Source organism: Mugil cephalus, chromosome 8 (genome assembly GCF_022458985.1).
Source record: "Mugil cephalus isolate CIBA_MC_2020 chromosome 8, CIBA_Mcephalus_1.1, whole genome shotgun sequence".
Taxonomy (NCBI): domain Eukaryota; kingdom Metazoa; phylum Chordata; class Actinopteri; order Mugiliformes; family Mugilidae; genus Mugil; species Mugil cephalus.
In genome coordinates this window covers 22,451,051-22,473,447 of record NC_061777.1, presented here as the reverse complement: position 1 = coordinate 22,473,447, position 22,397 = coordinate 22,451,051, and the positions used below count along the sequence as shown (strand labels likewise).

At 40.1% G+C, this 22,397-nt stretch overlaps 1 protein-coding gene across 1 annotated transcript in view; it reads right to left on the bottom strand.

Moving 5' to 3' along the window:
- Positions 1 to 2,624: 2,624 nt before the first annotated feature.
- Positions 2,625 to 22,397, bottom strand: part of npffr1l2 (neuropeptide FF receptor 1 like 2) — a 70,685-nt gene continuing 50,912 nt past the window's right edge. The window contains exons 3-4 of the mRNA XM_047591025.1: positions 4,181 to 4,280; positions 2,625 to 3,633 (exon numbers count right to left, since the gene is read on the bottom strand). Of these exons, the coding sequence (XP_047446981.1) occupies positions 2,625 to 3,633; positions 4,181 to 4,280 (1,109 nt within the window). The remainder of the gene's footprint in view (positions 3,634 to 4,180; positions 4,281 to 22,397) is intronic.

Genomic DNA, 22,397 nt, shown 5'->3' with positions numbered 1-22,397 from the left:
ACCGCCTACCACTTCAAGGGCGAGCGGGTTGTTGATAAAGATTGCACTTGTGGTGACCAAGATGGCGGAGCAGCCAGGAGCTGGCAGAGAGGAATGTGGAGAATACATTACTGGCCTCCTCATTTTCTTGTGGTTTTCTCAATAACAGCCAATGCCATCCTACCTCTTTCTGAACCGACTTCTTCTTTGATTACGGCATGGAGGGGAAGTGACGTATTTCTGGGTATCTAAAATAGAGAAACGTCATGCATGATGTTTGAGATATCTTTAACTTTCATTCTGCCTAGTCAAAAGTGAATTACAGATATTGTTGATATATTTAGAAACATAGTCAAACAAAACAGTTATTTGCCTGTATGAACACATGACCATAAGATGATCCCTCTGCAGGAACCTGATTGGCTGGCTGGTGTGAAAGGCAATAAAGAAGCCTGTAGAAGCCATTTAGTTAGTTTTAGTTTAAGATTTAAAGTGAATTTTGCTTTATTATTTGAAAGCCAACTTGAACTGTGTTGAAGCCAATACATGATGTTGATGTTTAAAAGTAAACGACTGCACATAATATTTTATTTTGAAACTTAACACTCACAAACACTCACAAACACTCACATTGATTCATAATAACCGTGAGCTACTGCAGGGCCGCGACCACGCCGCGTCTTGTGGAAATCCGGGGTTAGAGACCTGTCTGCATTCGCCTACCTTTGGCCACATCTTGTCTCTGTGAGATGGGTTTCTCAGCAAATTCACTTGTTTTGTTGGATGGATTTGCTTTGTTGTCTTGTGTCGCTTTTTGGTACAGATTGCGAATGACTAAACAGTGTTTTCTCTTGACTTTTGATTTTGACGCATGTGATTGCACAACTACACTTTCATTTTCTTTTGAACTTTTGTTATTTACTGTTATTGATTTTTGATTTGTTATAAGGTGTATCATTACCCCCCCCCTCCCCCACCACTCCTGCCAGTAAGTTGAAACTGAAAAACAATACCAGAGTGAGATTAAGAAAAAAGAAGACACCAACTTTTGTTACAATGCCGAATATTATTTCCTATGCCAAATTTTCTTTTCAGTGCCAAAGATTAAAGTCAGTGTTCTGACCCCATACTCCAGGATCATTTAGAATTGCATGCCCATAAAATACTGACTGCAACATAATTCATAACTGCATTCCCACAAACAGAAAGGATTGTAGCACATTAGTTTAAGATCGTTAAACAACATTTGTGCTTCATTTTGTACCGCATTTTTCACTTCGATAGAGGTCATTTATTGTGTACACTGATAAAAGTTGAGGTAGTCCAGTGACTTTTTGTCTGAATTATTTCATGGTTTTGTTTAATACCGAGGATTCAAGCTGATGTTTGCAAGTGTGTGAGGTAGATTTATGGTCATTCTTCAAAAGGCACCTTTCTCAAATGACTCCTAAAAGTCTTACATTACAATATCGTTTACTTTGCAACAGAGGCACCAACTAGCATACTTGCTTTCGATCCGGTGTCACACTGACGTTAACAAGCTCACCATACAAAACGAATACAGGGGAAAACAGTTGTATAGTAGTTGAGAGATGAAGAAGGCATGGCAGACCAAATGTGTTCCTTACTTTCTGATGTAATTTCCATTCAGTCACACCAGAAAGGTGTTAATTGAATGTACACAAATGAAAAACAGTTTTTGTTATGCAGTCAGTTTTGTTCCGTCATATTCCAAACTGGCTGGTTTTAGTTGTTGTCAGATACACCAAATGTTATGGATCATCCACTACTAGCACACAGAGTATCTGAAATAATTTGTTTTGATTAGTTTGAATCAGAAATGATGCAAAGAGGAATGAGATAGAGTTTGACTTCTGGCTGATATATACAAACTGTAAATTGTGTCTGTTTGTCGGCCATTGCATTTAACAAGGGTTTCTTTGACTCGGCCAGCCTATTTTGAGGAATCACAGGTATTTCTGACCTTGTTGAAGGCATGTGGTTTGCTAAAATGATCTAATGATTTAAGTATAGTGACAAATTAAGTTATATCATCTTTAGTTTGCAAGTTGGGGATACTTTGAATGTTTGCCTTTGTTAGAAGTGCCTTCCCTCTTTGTTCCTCTAATGTAAAACTTAAAACTGCCCTTATGTTGGTGACCAATTGAAACAAGTCGTACAGGGCACATAGAACCAACCTCATATACAAAGCTGCCTTGAAAATAGTTGGCAGACATTAGTAACCATCATTCCACATTTTACTTATAACACTGTGGAGCTGTGGGGTAGTGGTTAAAGAAGCAGCTTCGGAGCAAAGGTGTCCATGGCTGAGGAGCCCAACCCCCAAGTTACTCCCCCGCTACTCACAGCCTACACTGCTGTGAATGGTTGGGTCAAATGTGTTTTCTGGAGCCTATCCCAGCTGTCATTTGGTGAGAGGCGGGTAAACCCTGGACAGGTTGCCAGTCTATCATAGGGCTAACATGTTGAGGGATCAATGATGGAACTGTTCTATTCTATTCTATTCTATTCTATTCTATTCTATTCTATTAGCTCAGTAATAATTATGTCTTTGCAGGGACTGAAGTGTTAACCGTGCGGCATACTATGGCTTTGTTTGATTCATATCTTGTTAGTGTAAATAATCAGTTATCCCATGCCTGATAGACTGAGACTCCCAGCGAACTGGCCTTTTCTGACCCTTCTCCGTTGCTGCTTTTGTTACGAACAGCTACCATTTCTAAATCTTGGTTTGAAAGACTTTTCCCTGAGTGAACCACCACACATTCCATCCTCACATTCTTCTTCACCACCACTGCGTCACTCAGTTTGTTGTCGTTATGGACTCGATTCCTCAGTCCCAGTACGAAGTGACTGTGATTGTTGGCGGAATCTCTGAAATTAGTACCTCCACATGGAGCTTGCTCCAACCTTCCTTTCCTTCCCCACCTGGCTATCCTGCTCCACAGCTGGCACTGCACAAGGCAGCAGAAGGGCCTGGACTTGCACACCGCCTGGAAACCCCTCTTAAAGTTCTCATTGTAGTAGCCGTAGATGATGGGGTTTACGCTGGAGTTGGAGAAAGCCAGCCAGTGAGCAAAAGGGAAGATGTAGCTGGTCAGAAGGTCCAGCTGATCCCTGTCCAAACCCGCATAGTCTGTCATCATCATGAGTGTCCACAACGGCAACCAGGACAGCATAAAAAGCAAAGCCACCACGATAAGCATCTTTATCACCTTGATCTTTTTCTGCGATATCATCAGCTGACCACGTCTTCTGCCCGCTGCCTGGACTGCGGCGTTGGCCAGCTGAGGCTCTCTGTTTGCGACCACAGAGGAGCACAGTTTGACTCCAATGCTTCCGTACATCAGTGTGATTACTGTGAGGGGAACCAGGTAGATGTGAGCAAACAGAACCGCTGTGTAGACCTTTCGCATCTGAGGGTTGGCAAAGTTTTCATAGCAGGTGTACAAAGGGAATGTGTGATTGAAGTCATCATTGTACACCATGTAATGGAATGGGACTTTCTCCACTGTCAGAGCCACCACAGCAGGACACATGATTGCCACGGCTAGCACCCAGATTGACACAATGGCTGCCTTGGCAACGAACAGAGTCAGCTTGGGTTGTAAAGGATACACTATGCAGCGAAACCTGCAGGAGAAAAATAAAGAAAAACACTGGCACTAATTAGTCGCTAGACATAAACACCAATCAGAAACAAAATGTTACGTTTCTACAAAACAAGCAGGACACACAGGAAATTGGGCAGGATTAGGAAACTAAATTTTAATTGACTACAGTGCAACAACACAGATTCACAAGAAAGCAGGCAGGCAGATAAGCAGGAGGATGGATGAGAGGACAGCAGAAGAGACAGTGGGAGAGACGGAACTTTATACAGTAAATACAAAAGGTTGATGGGATTACAAGTCACGCAAATGAGACAAATGAGGGGAATCCCAGAAGGTTGAAAAGACAAAGACAAGAAGTAAAACTAACTGAAAGATAACTTTAATGTAAAACAGAAGCTGACAATATTCTGTATCGACAACACATCAGCATGTCAGGCTTGTCATGTGAGCATGTTTGTAAACCTCAAGTAAGGCTGTGGAACCTTGTTGCTTCCTAAGTGAATGCTCAGTCATTGATTCATTTTCACACAGTAGTCAAACAGGTTGAAACTACAGTGCACACTAACCTTTCGACAGCAATAGCCACCAGGGTGAAGACTGATGCAGACACAGACACGCCCTGCACAAAGCCGCTCGTCTTGCACACAGTGTTGGAAAAGGGCCAACCTATTGGAAAAATGACAACCACTTATTATGCATCAAGCTGATAGCTGACATCAGTAGCAATACAAGCAACTATGAAGAATGTCACTCTTCAGTTTGCAGAAAGATATTCTTAAAACTGGATTTCAAGTTCAGAAATTGCTTAAGTATCTGGACAATGCCAACACAATTGTTAGCTTCCTCATGTTGGACAACTGAAAACATCTCATCTCATCCGTCTTCATTAGTGAAGTGTAACTGAGACACAAACTGAGATGTGAGAGAAGGAATATGGAACTTCCACATGATGATTGTTTAATCTTCCCTGCTGCAACACAAATGGAGGCATAAAACAAAACACATCTGACAGGGTGTGTGATGGGGTTGTAGCTGAGGAGCAGCACAATGCAGGGCTGTATGCTTAGGTGGTAGTGCTGATGCTAATGAGTAAAATTACTAAGTAGTAGCGCACACAGGTTTGTTTATTGGCAAAATGAATTTAATACTGATAAGAAATTCAGACACATTGTTAAACCATCTTTCAAAACATCACATTTAAATACCCAGCTGTGTTTGAAGATAATCTGTTAGTATGTTAACCTAATAAATGACAAATTCCTTTAAACCAAATAAATTGTTTTATTTATGACTTTCAGGACAAAAAAAAGACAACTAGAAAAAAGACAATGGGCCAAAATGGACTCCTTAAACATCACTGGTCATTGACTGCATTCATTAGCTCATGTGTTTCTAGTACAGTTTCCACGTTTTGCAGGCCAGGGAACCTCTACTATATGTGTTCTATATTAAACTCGGCCTGGTGCTGTTTATCAATATACATTATTATTACTATTACCTTGCATTCAGTATTAAGCTATTTAAATGATAAAGAAATTTAAATTTGTAGTGGAAAAAATAATATATATAAAAAATGTCTAATCAACCCAAGATTTTGCGACCACCCATGCAGTACCTCTGTTAAAGACCTATGTTCTAGGAGGTTCCATTTTTGTGGTCAAAGATTGCTTGTTTACATTGGTACTCCATTCACAAATTTGCCACTTTACGGAGTGCTGGGAAATTTTGCCGAGCAGCAAATTAACTGCTCAGGCCTTTGCACCATTTTTTTGGCTGCATTTGTCTACATAGTTAAACACCACATGGTGCCAACATTATATGAGATTGATGCAGTTATATTCTTGTAGCTGAATATTTTGTTACTTCAGTGCGTGTGTATGACCATCACAGCGGCATTAAGGCGTTAAAACTTGGGGTGCACCATTTTTTGTCGCTAACATTAATATTAAAACGCTAAAAAGACAACAACAAAACACAAGTGCAGTGTTGCACAACGTAAACAGATTTTCCAATTGAGCGCCATTACTTTCCCTTACTTCTTAGAGAAGATACCAGCGCAACTTCTTTGCTATGCTAATGGATACATATTTCTCTTTGCACAGAATGATTTTTAGTAGCAAATGCAATTGTCACACTGTTCAGCTATGCAATGTGAAGGAGTGCATTCAACTGGCGTTGATCTCAGGGTGTTGGAAAATAGTTCACTGGGCGCAAACATCTCTAATATCGCATATTAGCTTCCTGTTTCCACTAGCACGCAGAGAAAGACGTAGGTGCTACATATGCCACAATGATTACAAAAGTGATCTAAAGGCAAGTATCAAGACACTGTTCACAACCATAAACTCCCTTCTGAAACCCCATGACAACACTGTCTCATCCTTCACATCTGAAAACTGTAGCACTGAAACAGCCCTCCTCAAAATACTAAATGACCTCCTCCTCTCCTCAGACTCTGGCCCAATCAGTATCCTCATCCTCCTGGACCTCACTGCTGCTTTTGACACCATCCACCACTCCATCCTTCTTTCGCGCATCAAAAAATCACTTCTCATCACTGGCTCTGCACTCACCTGGATTAAATCATACCTCTCCAACCGCCAACAATTCATACACTTAAACAACCATTCCTCATCCACTTCCCCCCTGGCGCAAGGTGCCCCCCAAGGCTCGGTGCTTGGTCCTCTCCCATTTATCGTCTACATCCTTCCCCTCTGCAATATCACTCGCCACCACAGTCTGAAATTTCACTGTTGACGACGGTGACGACATTCAACTATACCTCTCCACAGAATCCATCACCTCCTCCACACTCTCTACCCTCTCAACCTGCCTCTCAGAAATAAACACACAACTACCTTCAACTGAACTGCAGTAAAACAGACCTCTTTATCATCAGCCCCAAACATCTCACCTAGTCAGCTCAATACGTCTGTGCATACATTGGCAACTCACCTCTGATTCCCTCCTCCCACACCCGCAATCTTGGATTCATCTTTGACAAACAGGTCACAAAAACAGCTTCCTTTCATCTCAGAAATATTGCCCATCTCTGTCCATCTCTCTCCCCCACTGCAGCTGAAACACTCATCCACTCCTTCATCACCTCCAGACTGGACTACTGCAATAGCCTCCTCTACGGTCTACCTTCCAAACTTCTCAAAAAACTCCAAATTGTCCAAAACTCTGCCAACCGCCTCCTCACCCACACTCGTTCCCGTGACCACATCACTCCCATCCTCCAACATCTCCACTGGCTTCCTGTCAAACAAAGAATCAACTTCAAGATCCTCCTACTCACCCACAAAGCCCTCCATCACCAGGCCCTCCCCACCTCATGGACCTGCTTCAGCCCACACCCCCTCCCACAACCTCTGATCCTCCTCTGCCCACCTCCTGGTCCCACCCAAAGCCAAGTACCAAACCTGGGGGGACAGAGCCTTCTCTGCTGCTGCTCCCACCCTCTGGAACTCCCTGCCATCCCCCATAAGAAACTGCTCCGACCACAACACATTCACATTACATTTAAAAACTCTTTAAAAAAAAATCTTTAAACTCTTTAAAAACGTGTTTTTATGTCTGTGAAGTGTCTTTGAGTTATGAAAAGCGCTATACAAATAAAATGTATTATCATTATTATTTTTGTTATTATTATTATTATTATTATTATTATTATTACTAAATGTGCTCCAGTACAGTACTTCCTTTCTGCAGGAACAAAATAGATGAAATTGACTCTAACGTTCATGAGAAGCAAACCAATATGCAACACTGTGATATTTCTGTCCGCAAATGAAAGCCTGCATAGAAATGGAAGTTTCAGACTCAGAAAATGAACAAAAATAAAGAAAATGCTATGTTCACGACTCCAGGACCAAATACAGATGACAGAAGAGAGAAGAATAATATTCATATCTTCATATCTGAAAGATGTTAGATATCCTCATTGTACCATTTCATCCCAGCAGATCACTACGATCTCAATGTGCAGGTCTACTTGTGGTTCCTAGAATTTCCCACAAGTAGAATAGGGGGTAGAGCCTTCAGCTATCGGGACACTCTCCTATGAAACCAACTCCCAGTTTGGGTTCGGGAGGCAGATATCCTGTCTATTAAAGTCAGGCTTAAGACTTTTCTTTTTGACAAAGCTTATAGTGGACTAAATCATGTCTTAATTATGCTGCTATAAGTCTAGACTGCTGGGGGATGATGCACTGAGCACATGTTGATGTAAAAACTTGATGTAACAGTTTGCATGGATATTTTGAAGTTATTTCAGCTTAGCTAGTATTGAGTAGATGCTACAAGACTTACTAGTTAGGCCAACTCAGTTACTTTAGTACAAGGAAGACGACTGGCCTTGTCCTCTACAAGCTTAATTAAGTTAAACTAACTTAATTTTAATTCTGCAAATTGTCTATCATAGACACTCGCCTGGTGGTGGTAAACTACCTCAGTGGTCACATCTGCCCTGGGGCAGACTGATGTAGATGTGGCTGCCAGTCTGCACCTATACGGCCTCCCTGACCATCACCAAACATCACCAGTGGGGTGCGTACTGTGAGCAGGTGGGTTCAGTGTCTTGGACAGACCAAGAATAGGGCAGAATTGAACCATCAACCTTTCAGTTATTGTACCTCCTGAGTGACTGCCATCCCTGGCAGTCAGAGAAAGTAGCAAATTACTCCTTCAGTTTATTCTAACTTATGTCTTTTCCTTTATTTCTACTCAGAAATGTTAATTAGTTAAGACTATTTTGTTTATATTCACATTAAATGAAGTTATCAACTCATTATAATGTATACACATAACAAACTTATTTTTTATGCAGAAAAAGCTCAGATTTTGAGCTGTATTTACTAACCCCACACTCTATCTGATTTGTTGATCTTACTTAAAAAAATGATTGCCTTGCAAAAGGTAAATAAACATAAACTAGAAGTCTCAAGTTATGTTTACTTTGAATGTTCTAGTTGAGTTTTGTATCATTTACTTAATTTGGCAAAGTTGTTCCAACTTAAAAATGGCAAGTGAAATTAGTTGTTCTTTCTAAGTACCAACTAAAACAAGTTAAACAAGTGAGTCTGACGTAACTGAACAGTTGTGTTAACTCCATAGAATCTAGGAAACCGATTGCTTTAAATAAAGTAACCACAACAAAGAATGATTAGTTTGCAGGATTATTGTTTATTTCAACAAAATTGCCATAGTGAGCTTCTTAAGTCAGTGTTTATGGAGAAATTAAGTTATACAATCAAAACAAATCCAGATTTAAGCCTTAAAAAATATCAGCTATGAAATAAAATATATAATATAAAATAAACTTTTTAAAAAATCTAGAAATATTAAAACTAAATCTTACTCACTGACTTTACATAAGATTTCAACGGGGTTCTGACACATTTTCAATCAAGCTTCAATCTACTTACAAACTAAATGAAACATTTTACACTTATGACACACTTTGCATTGAACTGTAATAAACAAGAGTACACTGTAGCTCTTAACATTGTGCCACCTGTATTCTGCTGGATCTGTATCCGTGAGGTTGCAAACAGCATAGTTGAACTCTGGGTCTTCATGGTTCATGAAGTCATACTGCAGACTTAATTGTTTGTTCAACTCGCTTATGAATTCTTCCAGATTATTAGGTCTGTCATGGAAAATTACTTTTCAGATATAATTTTCGCCACTACCTTCACTGGCCAGGACTGGTCCATGGTTCTGAAAGAATGAAATATGAATGTCGTGAACTTCTCTTTCATTTTCACTTTCAACTTCAACTTCAACCAGAGTTTCAGCAGGTGTTCAAATTTCTGGCTTGAACTGCAACTGACTATGATCGTCATTGTGGTTCCTGCATTTGTGGGTATTAAATGTAGTATACTGTAGATGCTGGTTTCTAAATTGCAATCCTGGTTGGGGCACTGCTCTTTCTGGTGTATCTGGATATGTGTATCTATAATGTTTAAGTAGCTGCCCTCTTTTTTCCACACGCAAAGTTGCAAAACTTACATGTCCACTGCATCACAGTTGGTAGTCAATCTTAAGCCACAAAGACAGCTCCTCAGCTAGAAAAGTCACAAAGAGTTGTGGATTTAAAATACAGTGCAGACATCTGTGGTAAAACAGAGTTACAAAAGGGTTAACGAGTTACAAAGTAAGGGATTACTGTAAAAGTAAAGTAATGCATTACACCAAAAATATCAGTAACTACACTACTTTACTAGACTATAGCACTAGTAAACAATACGTACTTCCCTGTGTTACACAAGCCGCGTTTGCCTATGTGAAGAGTTCTGATCTGTTTAGGTGGTGCAGGCATGTGTGCGTGCTGCCTGTGTGCGTGCTACTTGCCTGAGCACGTTGCCATAGAGATCGACTTGAGTCGAGTGAAATTGCTGCTGGTGCGAACAGGAGAGAGGGAAATGGAGACGGAGACTGGGGGTTTTGGCCAGTGGCGATATTCTCATTATTTTCAGTTTATAGCTTGAAAGGACAAAAATATTCGAGTGAAATGCACTCTATGCCTAGTCGACAAGTTTCTTTCAACTGCTGCGAAGTCAATGAGCAACTTGTCCAAGCATTTGTCAGCCCAGCATGGCAATACAAAACTTGTGGCGATAGATCCTGCTCGCTGGTTGATTAGCAGCCCCACCCGCCCAAACAGGCAAAGCTTTTTTCAAGTGGTGGAGTGCAGAAGCAGGTAACACAGAAAGACATTGACAGGCTGGTTGCTGGGTTCATTGTAGAGAACATGCTTCCCCTGTCGACAATTGAATCGCCCAGGTTTCAAAAAATACTAGATAAAATACCCGCGACTCGCAAGCCAATGTCAAACAGGAAAACATTTTCCCGTTACCTGACCAATTGTTATTCCGACATGGAATCGAAGCTCAAAAGAACTTTCAAGTCCCTGGATCATATGTCTGTGGGAAATGGGAAAGTAATGGGAATGTAAAGTAATAAGTAGTGAAGTTACTTTTCAAATGCAGTAACTAATAAAGTAATCTTATTACAATTTACAGAAGTAACTAGTAATAAGTAACTAATCACTTTTTTTGAGTAACTTCACCAACACTGGGTTTAGATATCACAATGTGCAGGAAAATGCCCTGCTAAAGTTCAGTTATGAATAATGAAATCATAGCTCACAAATGTAAATACTCGATGAAATTGAATAACTCATCTAGAGACTCAAAAATCTTGCTTCTTCCAAAAGTTTCTGTCCACGTAGTTGCTGGAAAGTCCTGATCTACTGAGCATGTGCAAAGCCACGCGCTGCGTTCACCCTAATTTACTTCAGGTACACAAGTTGACTTTACTCACATGAGCTTAGTTTTATACCCCTTTCAGGCAAAACCACTATATTACTGACATGACATGAGTTAAATCAACAGGATAGTGAGAAATAAGTAAAGTACACAAATGTAATTTAAGTGAGCATAGCTATTACCTTTTAGAGTGCATGAATCATTTTTAGAGTGTACTATGTATGTCATGTAACATCACCAGCTACATCCTGAATTTATATCATCATCAGAGTCTACATGGACGCTTTAGTCAGATGTATCTATGACAGATGTATCTCGTTTCTCCTGCTGTTCTCTCCTCATCTGTGTGGCCAGCTTTGGGCAGATGGGTCCCTCCATATGAGCTGGGTTCTGCTCATGGTTTCTTCCTGTTAAAAGGGAGTTTTTACTTGTCACCGTCGCTTTCAGGCCGGGTTTCAGACCTGGATTTTTTAAGCATATTTAAAAAGATGAACTGTTACTGACGCTATATAAAACTGAATAGAATTGAATCATGTAGCAGCAAAGACATATCAGTCAGTAATGTGAAATTCTCATGATTAATCATGATCATCATTAATCAATTATAACACTCCTCCTGTTAACTGGTAAGATGACACACCTCATTTCATTTAATGACACTTATTTCATGAAGTGGTGCAGCTATTTAAACCCTTATGTGAACAACGTACTGACCAAATTGAACTCTTCACTGCTGCAGTAATACATAACTGCACTTCTCATTCATTTAGGAAAACTGATAAATAGCTTTTTTTCTCCTGACGTGAGGACAGAGGAGTTCATTTCACATGGATCAAACAGATGTAATCCGGATCCGGTTTTTCCATTTATGTGCAAAATTGGAAATCAGAAAAACAAGTCATTCATTTTTTTTTTTTTGGTTTTGGGAATGAATATTGAAAAAACAACTCAGGATTTAATCTATTTTTTTTTAGTTTCGGTTTTAATTTGAAAAATGAACGAACGAATAATCTTTAGTTAAATGAAGATTTACGATTAAGGAAAACAAAAAGTGCTGCAGAGTGAGGCAGGGTAATCCAAAAACATGAGAAGGTAAACTCTGAAGTAAGAAAACAGATGGAATAAACAGGACATGTGGGTAACTCAACAGACGACTGGGACAAAGACAGGGCTGTATACAGTACCATGCAGGGGTGGTATTGACTAGTCAACTAGTCTGCTGCACCATGACACTTTAAAGAGGCCTTTCTTGCAGTTTGCATTAGTTTGCATGTTCTCCCTGTGCCTGTGTGGGTTCTCTCCGGATACTCCAGCTTTCTCCCACCATCCAAAGACATGCTTGTTAGGCTCTAAGTTGCCCATATGCTCCAGACCACCACGGCCCTCCAGAGGACAAGCAGTTGTAGAAAATGAAGGAATGAATTTTGTTGTGTTGTGTTAGTTGACATTGTTGTGCGTGCTTTTTGTTCCAACTCTCAGTTGGTAGAGCTGAGAATTTGCAGAGAGAGCGCCTCATAGTAGAAGTGTCTGACTGATGGTGTTTATGGTGTTGACACGGTCTACGGCCAACAGTACGCTGTGTTTAAGCTTTAGTTACCTTACAGAAAAGCCTCCGTAGCTTCCTTTCTGTGAGACGCCACAATAAGTATTCAGTTCAAGAAATATAAATGTTGATGCTTCAGAGCATTACTTTCTACTGTGTTTTTGTGTGACGTCATCGACTAGTCGACGTTAACTCAACTTTCACCACATACTAGTCAACTTTTAAAAATCCAGGTACAGGTGAGACTAAGGTGGTAGGAAAGAGAAACCAGTCAACAGGGTAAAGAACACAGACAGGAAGTAAAGCAAGACACAAATCACCAAGGAAGAAACTTTACAAATAACACGAAATGCAAGGTAAACCGAATACAACAGAGGTATATGACAGAGGTAACGTTCAAAGCACATTCTCCTAAACAATGTCATAATTCTTATTCTGTCTGTCTGTTTTCATGATTTGAGTTTCCCATTTTATTTGATTACTTGATTACTTATTGGTTTCTCCTTGTGTGCTCCGCCCTCATTAGTTTCACCTGTGTCTCATCATCACCCCTCATCCCTCTTGCATATATACGCATAGCCCTGCCTTTGCCTTTGTTCTCTGTTCTGTCATTTTAGTCTCCATGCCTTTGTCCCCTGGCCATGCTCCTGCCTGTTTGTCATCATTTCATCTTTCATGACTCCTTGTGATTTCTGTGTTTTGGATTTACCTGCCTTGTCTGCAGCGCCTTTTGTTAGATCTTGTTTTCTTTAAATACTTTTTGTTGAACTCCTGCCTGACCCCACTCTATCCTGCACTTGGGTCTAACACCAACACCAACACCACCAGCAACCTTGACACAGAATGTCTTGCAAATGCAAGACAATAAGAGATACTTTCAGATACCAGTCTGTGAATAAATAGATGTGACTTATGAGCTCCAGTTTAGTTGATCTTGCATTTATTTTGCTGTACATATATCCTCATCAAGAGGCTGGTTTCAGCTTTGGCTCTATATACAGTACATACTGTATATTACTTCTACAGCTGTACATATGTTTTGACCTTTATGTAATGGCCCTTTACATGTACAGTACCAATAACTATAGTAAATTAAAATGCAAATGTTGGTAGCATGCATCTCTTAAATATCTTTTAATGTGGATCAAAGTAAGCAGATTTTGAAGTCCCTGCCTTAACACAGTGAATGCCAGATTCAAAAGTTTACCTGCAGAACATTGAGTTCTCACAAATGGTCATTGATATTTACTTATCCTGTCAGGAGCCATAATGTTACGCTTGTTCAGTGAAATCTATTTATCTGAAGATTGGTGTAATTTTTTTCCCTCCTCAGTTTATTAGACAAAGTGGAATTTGTTATTGGACCTCAAAGAGATGCACATTAATACAAAAGATGATCTGGTCACTGTTTAATGATGTTCTGTCAGAAGCGGCATCAGGGGACACAGCAATCTACATAAAAACGCTGCAGTGTTTGTTTATAGAAAACCCAGAGGACAGACTCCCTTCTGTCTGTGAATGCTCTCAATAAAGTATATCCATATTAAACCTGCGTTAAAATGGAGCAGTGGGACTGAGTTACATGCAAATCAGCGGGATGCAAGAGCAATTTAGTCTCTGCCACATCTCCATGTTTGCTCAAATGTATGAATTGCATATAACTGAAAATAATTCAGGCTCAGTTAGACTTCAGTACATTCATTCTTGAAGAAAATATTCCTGTATGTTTAGGTGTAGCCTGGTGCTGCACATACACCGATCAACCACAACATTAACACTACTGACAGGAGAAGTAAATGAGACTGGCCATTCTAGATATGTACCTCTGACTTAGACCAGCTCAGACACCCCCACCACATAGCAGTGACACTGATGGCAGCAGCCATCCCCAGCAGGATGGCCTCCAAATTCAATAGTTCCCCATCTGTGGGATGATCCATAGAGGTCTCTCCCCTCAACCCATTGGACCCAAAGACCCCCCACTAACAGCATTCTGCTGCCAGACACTACAGGACCCCCTCAGAACGACCAAATCCATTCTCTGAGGAGTCACAAGGGATACCGACACTAGGAAAGTGGTCACAGTGTTATGCCTGGTCAATGTAATCAGTAATAGTCCTACAAACAATTTAAGAGAATTTGTTGTAAACTAAGTGAACTCCGTAGCACTCAGATGACATGTATGACTATGTTCATGTTTCACTTCACTCCATCATTACATAAAGATTCCAAAAGATTTGATTGACCTGGCTGATCTTTATCAAAGCGTATTCACTTGTCAACAGAGTGACTCCAGACCAACTTTCCACTGCAAATTAAATGTGGGTTGGGGAAGTTGGGCTGGTTCACAGGCTAGTAAATAATATGAAAAACTGTGCACCTTCTTTTACAGACATAACAGAAGGTGCACAGCACTTGTCATGCTCTGGTTTGTTGAGCCGAACAACCAACCAGAGAACTCTTTCAAAATGACTCCAATTCAACATGCTGAGTTGGTGTGAAGAGATCTTACAGATGTTGCTTACAGGTTCAGGTGTTACCTGCTATGAATAAATATTCTTGTATAGCTCGTTCAGCAGTTAAGCATGACAAGATTTTTGTCACAGCTTCACACTGTGATTAGCTGACACAAGTTCAAATGACTGAGGGTTAAAACTTTGTTTTCACAGTTTAGTGTGGGACACCAAATGGATTCTTCCTCAGGGTTACATAGATGGATTAAACAAGGTGGGTTCTGCAGCTGGACATGAAGGTACAAGGACACTAAATAATATTAAATAATACAATATGTGTTTACATGCACCCAAACCCTAATCAGAATAGATCTTTTTTTTTCCCACATTTTTTATTGACACTTTTGACACAAGACACAATAACACCAACCCAAGTTGCTGTGGGATTTTCATTTATTCATTTTGATTTGCAATGAAATAACTTAGCATTATGTTGTTTTAATGACTCTATTTAGGTCTCCGTAAAAGGAGCCGAATCAGACACAGACCAGTTCTGCTCCCGTCACCTTTCTGTCCCTCATGTCAGGTCACCTGATGTTTACTACTTGTGGTGTATATGTAGGCATAAACAGATCTCAGTTTTGCCCATTTTATTTATTCCACAAAAAGAAAAAAGATCGGATCGAGCTTATACATAATTATTTAACTTTCCTTTTAATGGATCATCAAACTTTTACACCACTCCACTAAGTCCAGCGGTTGGAGGACAGGGGTGGTGTGTCGAAGGGAAGGGGCTCTGCTGATCAAATTCCTGCACCAGCAAAAGTTAGTGGAACAGTTGGAGGGATATATCTGAGAGGAGAGAGTTGCATTGTTAGATACAGGATGTAACGAAGGCATGTATGTATATGGTGCTGTTATTAAATGTGAGAGAGTGGCGGAGACAAATAATATTGTGAAAGGGTAATAGCACAGCTTCAAAGGATAAAGTGCCTTCAAGGATGATCTCCAGGCACATACGTTGAGGGTAGCAGAAGCTATTAAGTTGTCAGAGAGAAACTGTCAGCCTTGGTAGGTTTAATACTTATTCCTAGTCACTAAATCTCTCCATGAACGACAAATAATATATATTTTCAAAAATCGCCTAGGACATACTGTGCACTGCAACAACTAATCATTGTATTTAAAATGTTTATTGGTCGTTAAGATTTAAAATGAATATCGGAGAATTAAAAAATAATAAATGAAAGGGTTCAGGAATAAATGTTAAAACACATTTTAAAGTGCAAATGTGATGCAGAGCATTCTATGCTAACGAGCTAAATTTTTTCTCAACTCCAGTGGCAGTACTTAAAGGTGTGACAGCGCAAAAAATTATGATACATCACTCATTAAACAGACAGCTGTTCCCACAGTCTGCCACGCTCAGACTACTTTTGTAAACTCAATGATAGAAAAGCAACAGAACCACACGTTCCTCGCAGCAGATAGGAAAGCTGACTGCCGTCTAGACAGAATAGTTTCTGGTGGGTTTTCAAAAGGCCCTTTGTTACTTTGTCATTTGTTTGAAAATGATAGCACAATGGCTACTCCTGCATATAATGTTTTGTACTTCTACATTCTGATGAAAATTAGGTCAGGATGACTCAGACTCTTTCTCATTATGTAGATCTGCTCCAGTAATTGTACAGATGAAAACACACACATATATATATGTATATGGAGCCAGTGATCTGTTCACCCTGTTTAAGAGGAGGCAGAGGCCAAGAGAATAAACACGATGTTCTCCACTGAACCAGCCAAGATCTATTCCCAGTGACAGAGAAGTAACAACTGGAAAAACTCACCATGAATACTGGAAGAATACTGGAAGGACATATGAGAAAGAGAGGTATCACACAACATCAATGCCCAATGGGTAGTGGGCCCAAGAGCTGACCTCAGCAGCCTCCCAGACCCAGTAATCATCTCAGTGGCAGACGTCCAACAAAGAGTGTCAAAGATGAAGAGTTGGACAGCACTAGGGCAACCTGATGAGAAATGGGCTACTGGAACAAGACATTGCTGGACAAGGTTGGATAACACAGAGTTATTGGGCTGCTACTATTCAAACAATCCCAGAGAGAGGAGATACAAGCAGCGAATGTTGGAACAATGAATAGTTCAAAACCCACAATCAAGGCTAACAAAGAAACAGCTGTTAGCCCAGTGTTCCAACATCGGTAATCGAAAACTATTATCACAACTAGAGACTGATGAAATGGAACAATGTCACGGCAAGGGGGACCCAGGACGATAGGTCAGCAGGGAGATGTCTTCATCACCCCCACAATCAGAGACAGTGGAGCCCCTGACGAAGACTCAAGCTGAGGAAGATCTGCTAGTGGATGTGAATGCTGCACTAATGACAATCCCTACGGCAGGGGTGTCCAAAGTTTTTTAGTGAAGGCCAAATACAGAAAAATAGACAAAGGGCTGGGCCACACACTAGAGGTGACATATTGACACATGAATACTGTGTGTATTTCTAACTCACCTATAATGTGAAGAACATTGCACTCAGTAGGAGCAGTGATGCTGTCCTTTGGATTGAAGGATAGCTGACATGTCAGGAAAAAGCCTGGTGGTTGAGACACGAAGGACTTCACAGAGATGGATCAGTCATTCTGGTTCTCTGTCTGCCTTTGCTCTGATTTAACAGAGAAAATGTTTGTTCACATATGTATGTTGAGCCAAACAGGCTCCTCATTTGTTTCGCATGGCGTCTCATCAGAGCAAACTTGGCATTATCTAAACTCTGATAGAAGTCAGGGAGGGAGAGAAGCTGATGTTGACTCTTCAGAGAATCATCACACTGCATTTCAATCAGTTCTAACTGCAGACTCAGAATATTGGAAACACTGGTTGAATTCTGTCACGAGAGATGCAATCACAGACACAGATCTCTCCTTTTTAGCAGAAAGGTCGGCCTTTGGAAAAGCAGACTTGATTTCAGATAGTGTGATAGCATAAGTGTACAGCATTAAAGCTCCGTAGTTGTGTCTCAAACAGGCAGACTTTACACCAGCTGTTTTTTGCCTTGTAGGTTCTTGTTCAGTGTGTTCAGATGATGAGTAAGATCAACTTAAAATGCCAAGTCTGCCAGTCACAGAGGGTCACTCGGTTCATGAAGCGGTCGGCTCTTCTCTTTCAAAAACTGCGAATAAAACCGCTGCAGCGCAGAGCCGTAGCTGAGCCAGCACACACCAGAGTGGTGGAGTACATCCCCATATTCAGCGTCCACATCAGATAGGAAAGCTCAAAATTCCCTGTGGTACAGTCCTCTAACTCGAATTATGTTGACAGTTTTTACAACAGTGTTCATCACATCGCCCAGCTGGACAGTCTTGGCACACAGTGCTTCTCAGTGGATTATACAGTGCATTCTAACAGACCCACCTCCGCTTAAGCTCCATCTTTTCAGCTGCCTCTGACACAGCTTCAAAAATATCTTTACCCGTCGTTGTGCCTTTTAGGCTCATCATACCAAGCAGCTCCTCTGTTCACCAAGAATTATTATCTACTCTGTCCCCACAAAAAAATAACAGCTGCACAGTGTCTGTGGCATCTGTGCTCTCATCGCATGCTATCGAGCAAAAAATCAAAAGCACAAGCTTTGTCTCTCAGCTGAAGTTTCAAGTTAGCTGAAGTCCTCGATTCTCTGCACCACTGTATTTCTGGACATTGGAGGTTGTAGAAATCCTGCACTACTTCCAGGCACATTATTTCTGTGACTTTGATGAGGCCCTGCTTTATAAAATCACTGTCTGAGAACGGTTTGCTGTGTTGGGCAATAAGTTTAGCAACTTCATAGCTTGCTGTTGTGGCTTTTCCGGTATCCGGACATTATACTCTTTCATCACAGCAACAGGTTCATTGCAAATCAAACAGACACACTTTCCGTTGATTTCTTTGAAGAAATATTAATTTTCACACCATGTTTTAAATCTTCTACACTCACATGCTACTTTGAGTTTCTTCGGTGCTGCCATTCTGGTGACTAGCGGTAAAAGTTTTTCTTCACCGTTTCCGTGGCTGGCTCCATCTAGTGTTGAAACTGAGAAGTGCAACAGCATTGACCTCAAGCTTCTTGTGCGGGCCATATTCCTCTTATATTTTCAGAATTTGCTGTGGGCCAATAAAAACTGGGCTGTAGATTGGGCATCCCTGCCCTACGGGAACCATCACTGAGGCCAATAAGCTGCTACACATTACAGCAACAGAAATACTGGAGATGCTAGGGTACACGACGGGCTCAGTGCATAACAAGCAGCACACACGATGGAAGATACGGTTAGAAGCTAAGATAAAGGCAACACGGAGAGACGTTAGTCAGCTAGCAGAGCTGCAGAAATGCAACATGGTGAATAAACAGATACCCAAGCATGTGGCTGAATACATGAGCAGGGCTCAGAAGGGAATTGGTTGTAACACCAGAGGAGCCAAGCTCCAGCTACTGTCTGATAGAACAGTCACCCAAGACTGCAAGAACAGACGGACCAACCTGAGCACAGCCTGGATTGACTACAAGAACTAGAATATTTATTTTACACATACATATCCTAAATTAGAAGTGTAAGGGGGAAAAAAGGATTTTTTACATCTGTTTTGAATTTTATACAAATGCAAATACTTTCCCTCAACAAATACAAATACAGATACTGGATGCTTTGCACACCCCTACTGCATATACAGTACATCCATAAATATTATAATGCATAATTAAAGAATACTTATTTTTACACTTACATATCCTAAATTAGAAGTGTAACTCAAAAAAATGGATTGTTACTCCTATTTTGAATTTTATTTGAATACAAATACTTTTCTCCCCTGAACAAATACAAACACAAATAGTGGATGTTTTACCCCTAATATATATAGATATATATCTTACATGTTATTTTAATTTTATATTTTTTTTATATTACTTTTTATTCTATTTATATTTGACTCAACAAAACAATTTCCTTGAAGGATTAATAATCTCTTTTTGATTCTGAAACAGTAAACTAAAATAGCTTTAGAATTGTGGGATTGCTCAACTGCTCAGAAAAGCTGAAGGTATGACATTTCAGTTTACTACTGATATTCAAAGTGCCGCTCTGCATACTTCTGCCTATATCAAGCTGTGGTAAGCAGGGCACATTGTTACGATGTTACCATGGTAACTCAGCGTCATAGAGACTAAAGTGGAAGATGCCTGGTATGAGACCTTGAGAAATCTTTACGACAAGTTGTAGGAGATGACTGTAGCTGAAGTCATGAGGGAAGAGTTCTTAATGCATGCAGCTCATCAAAACCATCATGACCACGCATTAGTGCTAGTCCTCACTCATATTTTTCATTGCTTAACAACATTTCTTGGAAAAAGAAAATGTTTTTCTCATGTGTTTGTGCTCATGTTTATGCAGATTTATCAAAGAGATGCGATTTTCCTTTTGAGGCTGAATGCTTTGTGCCTTAATCGTCTTCCTTTAAAGTGTGAATCAAAGAAATCAGCAGTGATCTTAAAATGTATCTATTGATATTTTCAGGTTGTTTATGAGGAAAATTGGTAAGTATAGTCAAATATGGATACTGTTTATACTTAATTTCTTCCATTGGTTAATATATGCTATATCGTGAACAAAAACAAAACAGATGCGTAGCAGTGGAGCAAGTAACATCGGCATCGGTACTCTGAGGGTTAGGCCTATTTCAGTAGACCCACCCCAACAGAATGATCCTATATCAAAGTCTTCCTCTATCAATGCTGTTTATGGGACACTATCCAGATGAGTTCATTCTGATTCCTTCATATAGACTGGGATGTCACTGAAAAGGAATTTGTTTGGATCCTACGTATCCTTCACAAGTTTGATTTTATAATCTCCAGGAGGAGGCTCCAGCCCTCATTGCAGTGTTGTAGCTGTTGTCTTTCTAGTGCGTTGATGTAGTTCTTTGATGTCGGTTTGGTGTGTCTGTACCCTTATTTCATTTCTCTGTGCTCTGCTGTTCTCTTTGCTACTGACAATATTAGATATCTGTGAGGTGCTGAAGCGAGTGCACCCCTAGGATTCCAAGTAGATTTCGAATTCAGATCAGAATCAGTCTGGAGACAAAGCGAGTGAGTGCATGAGTGAGTGACTGAGGAGCACTCCACAGAGCCTAGATGACCTGCAGAGGCCACTCTCTGGGAGTTCATCAGTACACTACATTATACACAGTGGCAGCTGGCTAGTGGGAAATGGGAGGAAGCATTACTGCCCTTAGTCAAAATAGTTTTTGATTAATTATTTTGTTTAAAATAAAATAAAAATGTTTACAATATGTAACATTTTCAATAAGATACGTACGCCATTAGAAGATTGCCAGAGGAAATGCTGTAGTTTCCCAGGTGTTTCCTCTGTCAGCTATCTAGCTATTTTATGATCAACAGAAGAAATACCAAGTCGTGGCAGTAGTGTAGCCAATTCCTGAGTGAAAATATACACGCAGAGGCGTAAATCTAGACAGTCAGGATGTTCCAGTGCAATGCAAAAAGAGGTGATTATTTTATCATCCCAAGCAAAATCAGTCAGCAGTGCTAATTAGAGATTGATATTTCCATTTTTACCAGCTGGAATGTAAATGGGCTGAATGGTCAAGTTAAGCATACAGCCTGTTTAGACCTCTTATGTAGACAACATATGGACGTTTCCTTTATGCAGGAGTCCCACTTAAGAACATATAGATGTCCGTTGATTTTCAAACAAGCACTATTATGTGGCTGCCTTAGCATCACTGGACACTAAAACTAGGGGGTCACTAATAGTACTGAGATGCAACCTTTCAATAACTATACTTGAGGAATTTGGCAATGAGAATGGTAGGATTTCTTACATTAAAACTATTATATCTGGATGTAAATTTGCTTTTATTTCAATTTATGCCCCATCCCATTATGATCCAGAGTCCCTTCCTAACTTAACAGAAGTCTTATTGCATCTTCAGGACTTCTCGCTCATCCTTGGTGCTGACATGAATTGTATTGTAAATGTGTTATTGGACAAATCTGCTCAGCGCTCCATGGTCACATAGTTACAGGCATCAAAAGATTTTCATAACTTTCTTGTCAGTATTTAGTTTAACAGACTTTTACCGCACTATCAACCCAACATCTAAACAATATACTTTTTATTCACCAAGACATCAGTTTCTCCAGAATAGGTTATTTGTTTACTTCAGCTACTTCGTTTTCTGAAATACATGATGTTATTATCAAACCTTGTTCTTTATCAGATCATAGCATTGTCGCTGCACGTTTCCACACTCCTAGGTACACCCCCTAAAGCTCCACGCTGGCAGTTCAATGTCTCACTGCACAAAAATGGAGATTTCTGTACTTTTCTCAAAGAAAAATTAAGTACTTTTATAGACGTTAATGCAGATTCAGAAGATGATTCTAGATTTTTATGGGACGCTATGAAGGGTTGTATTAGGGACTCCTCAA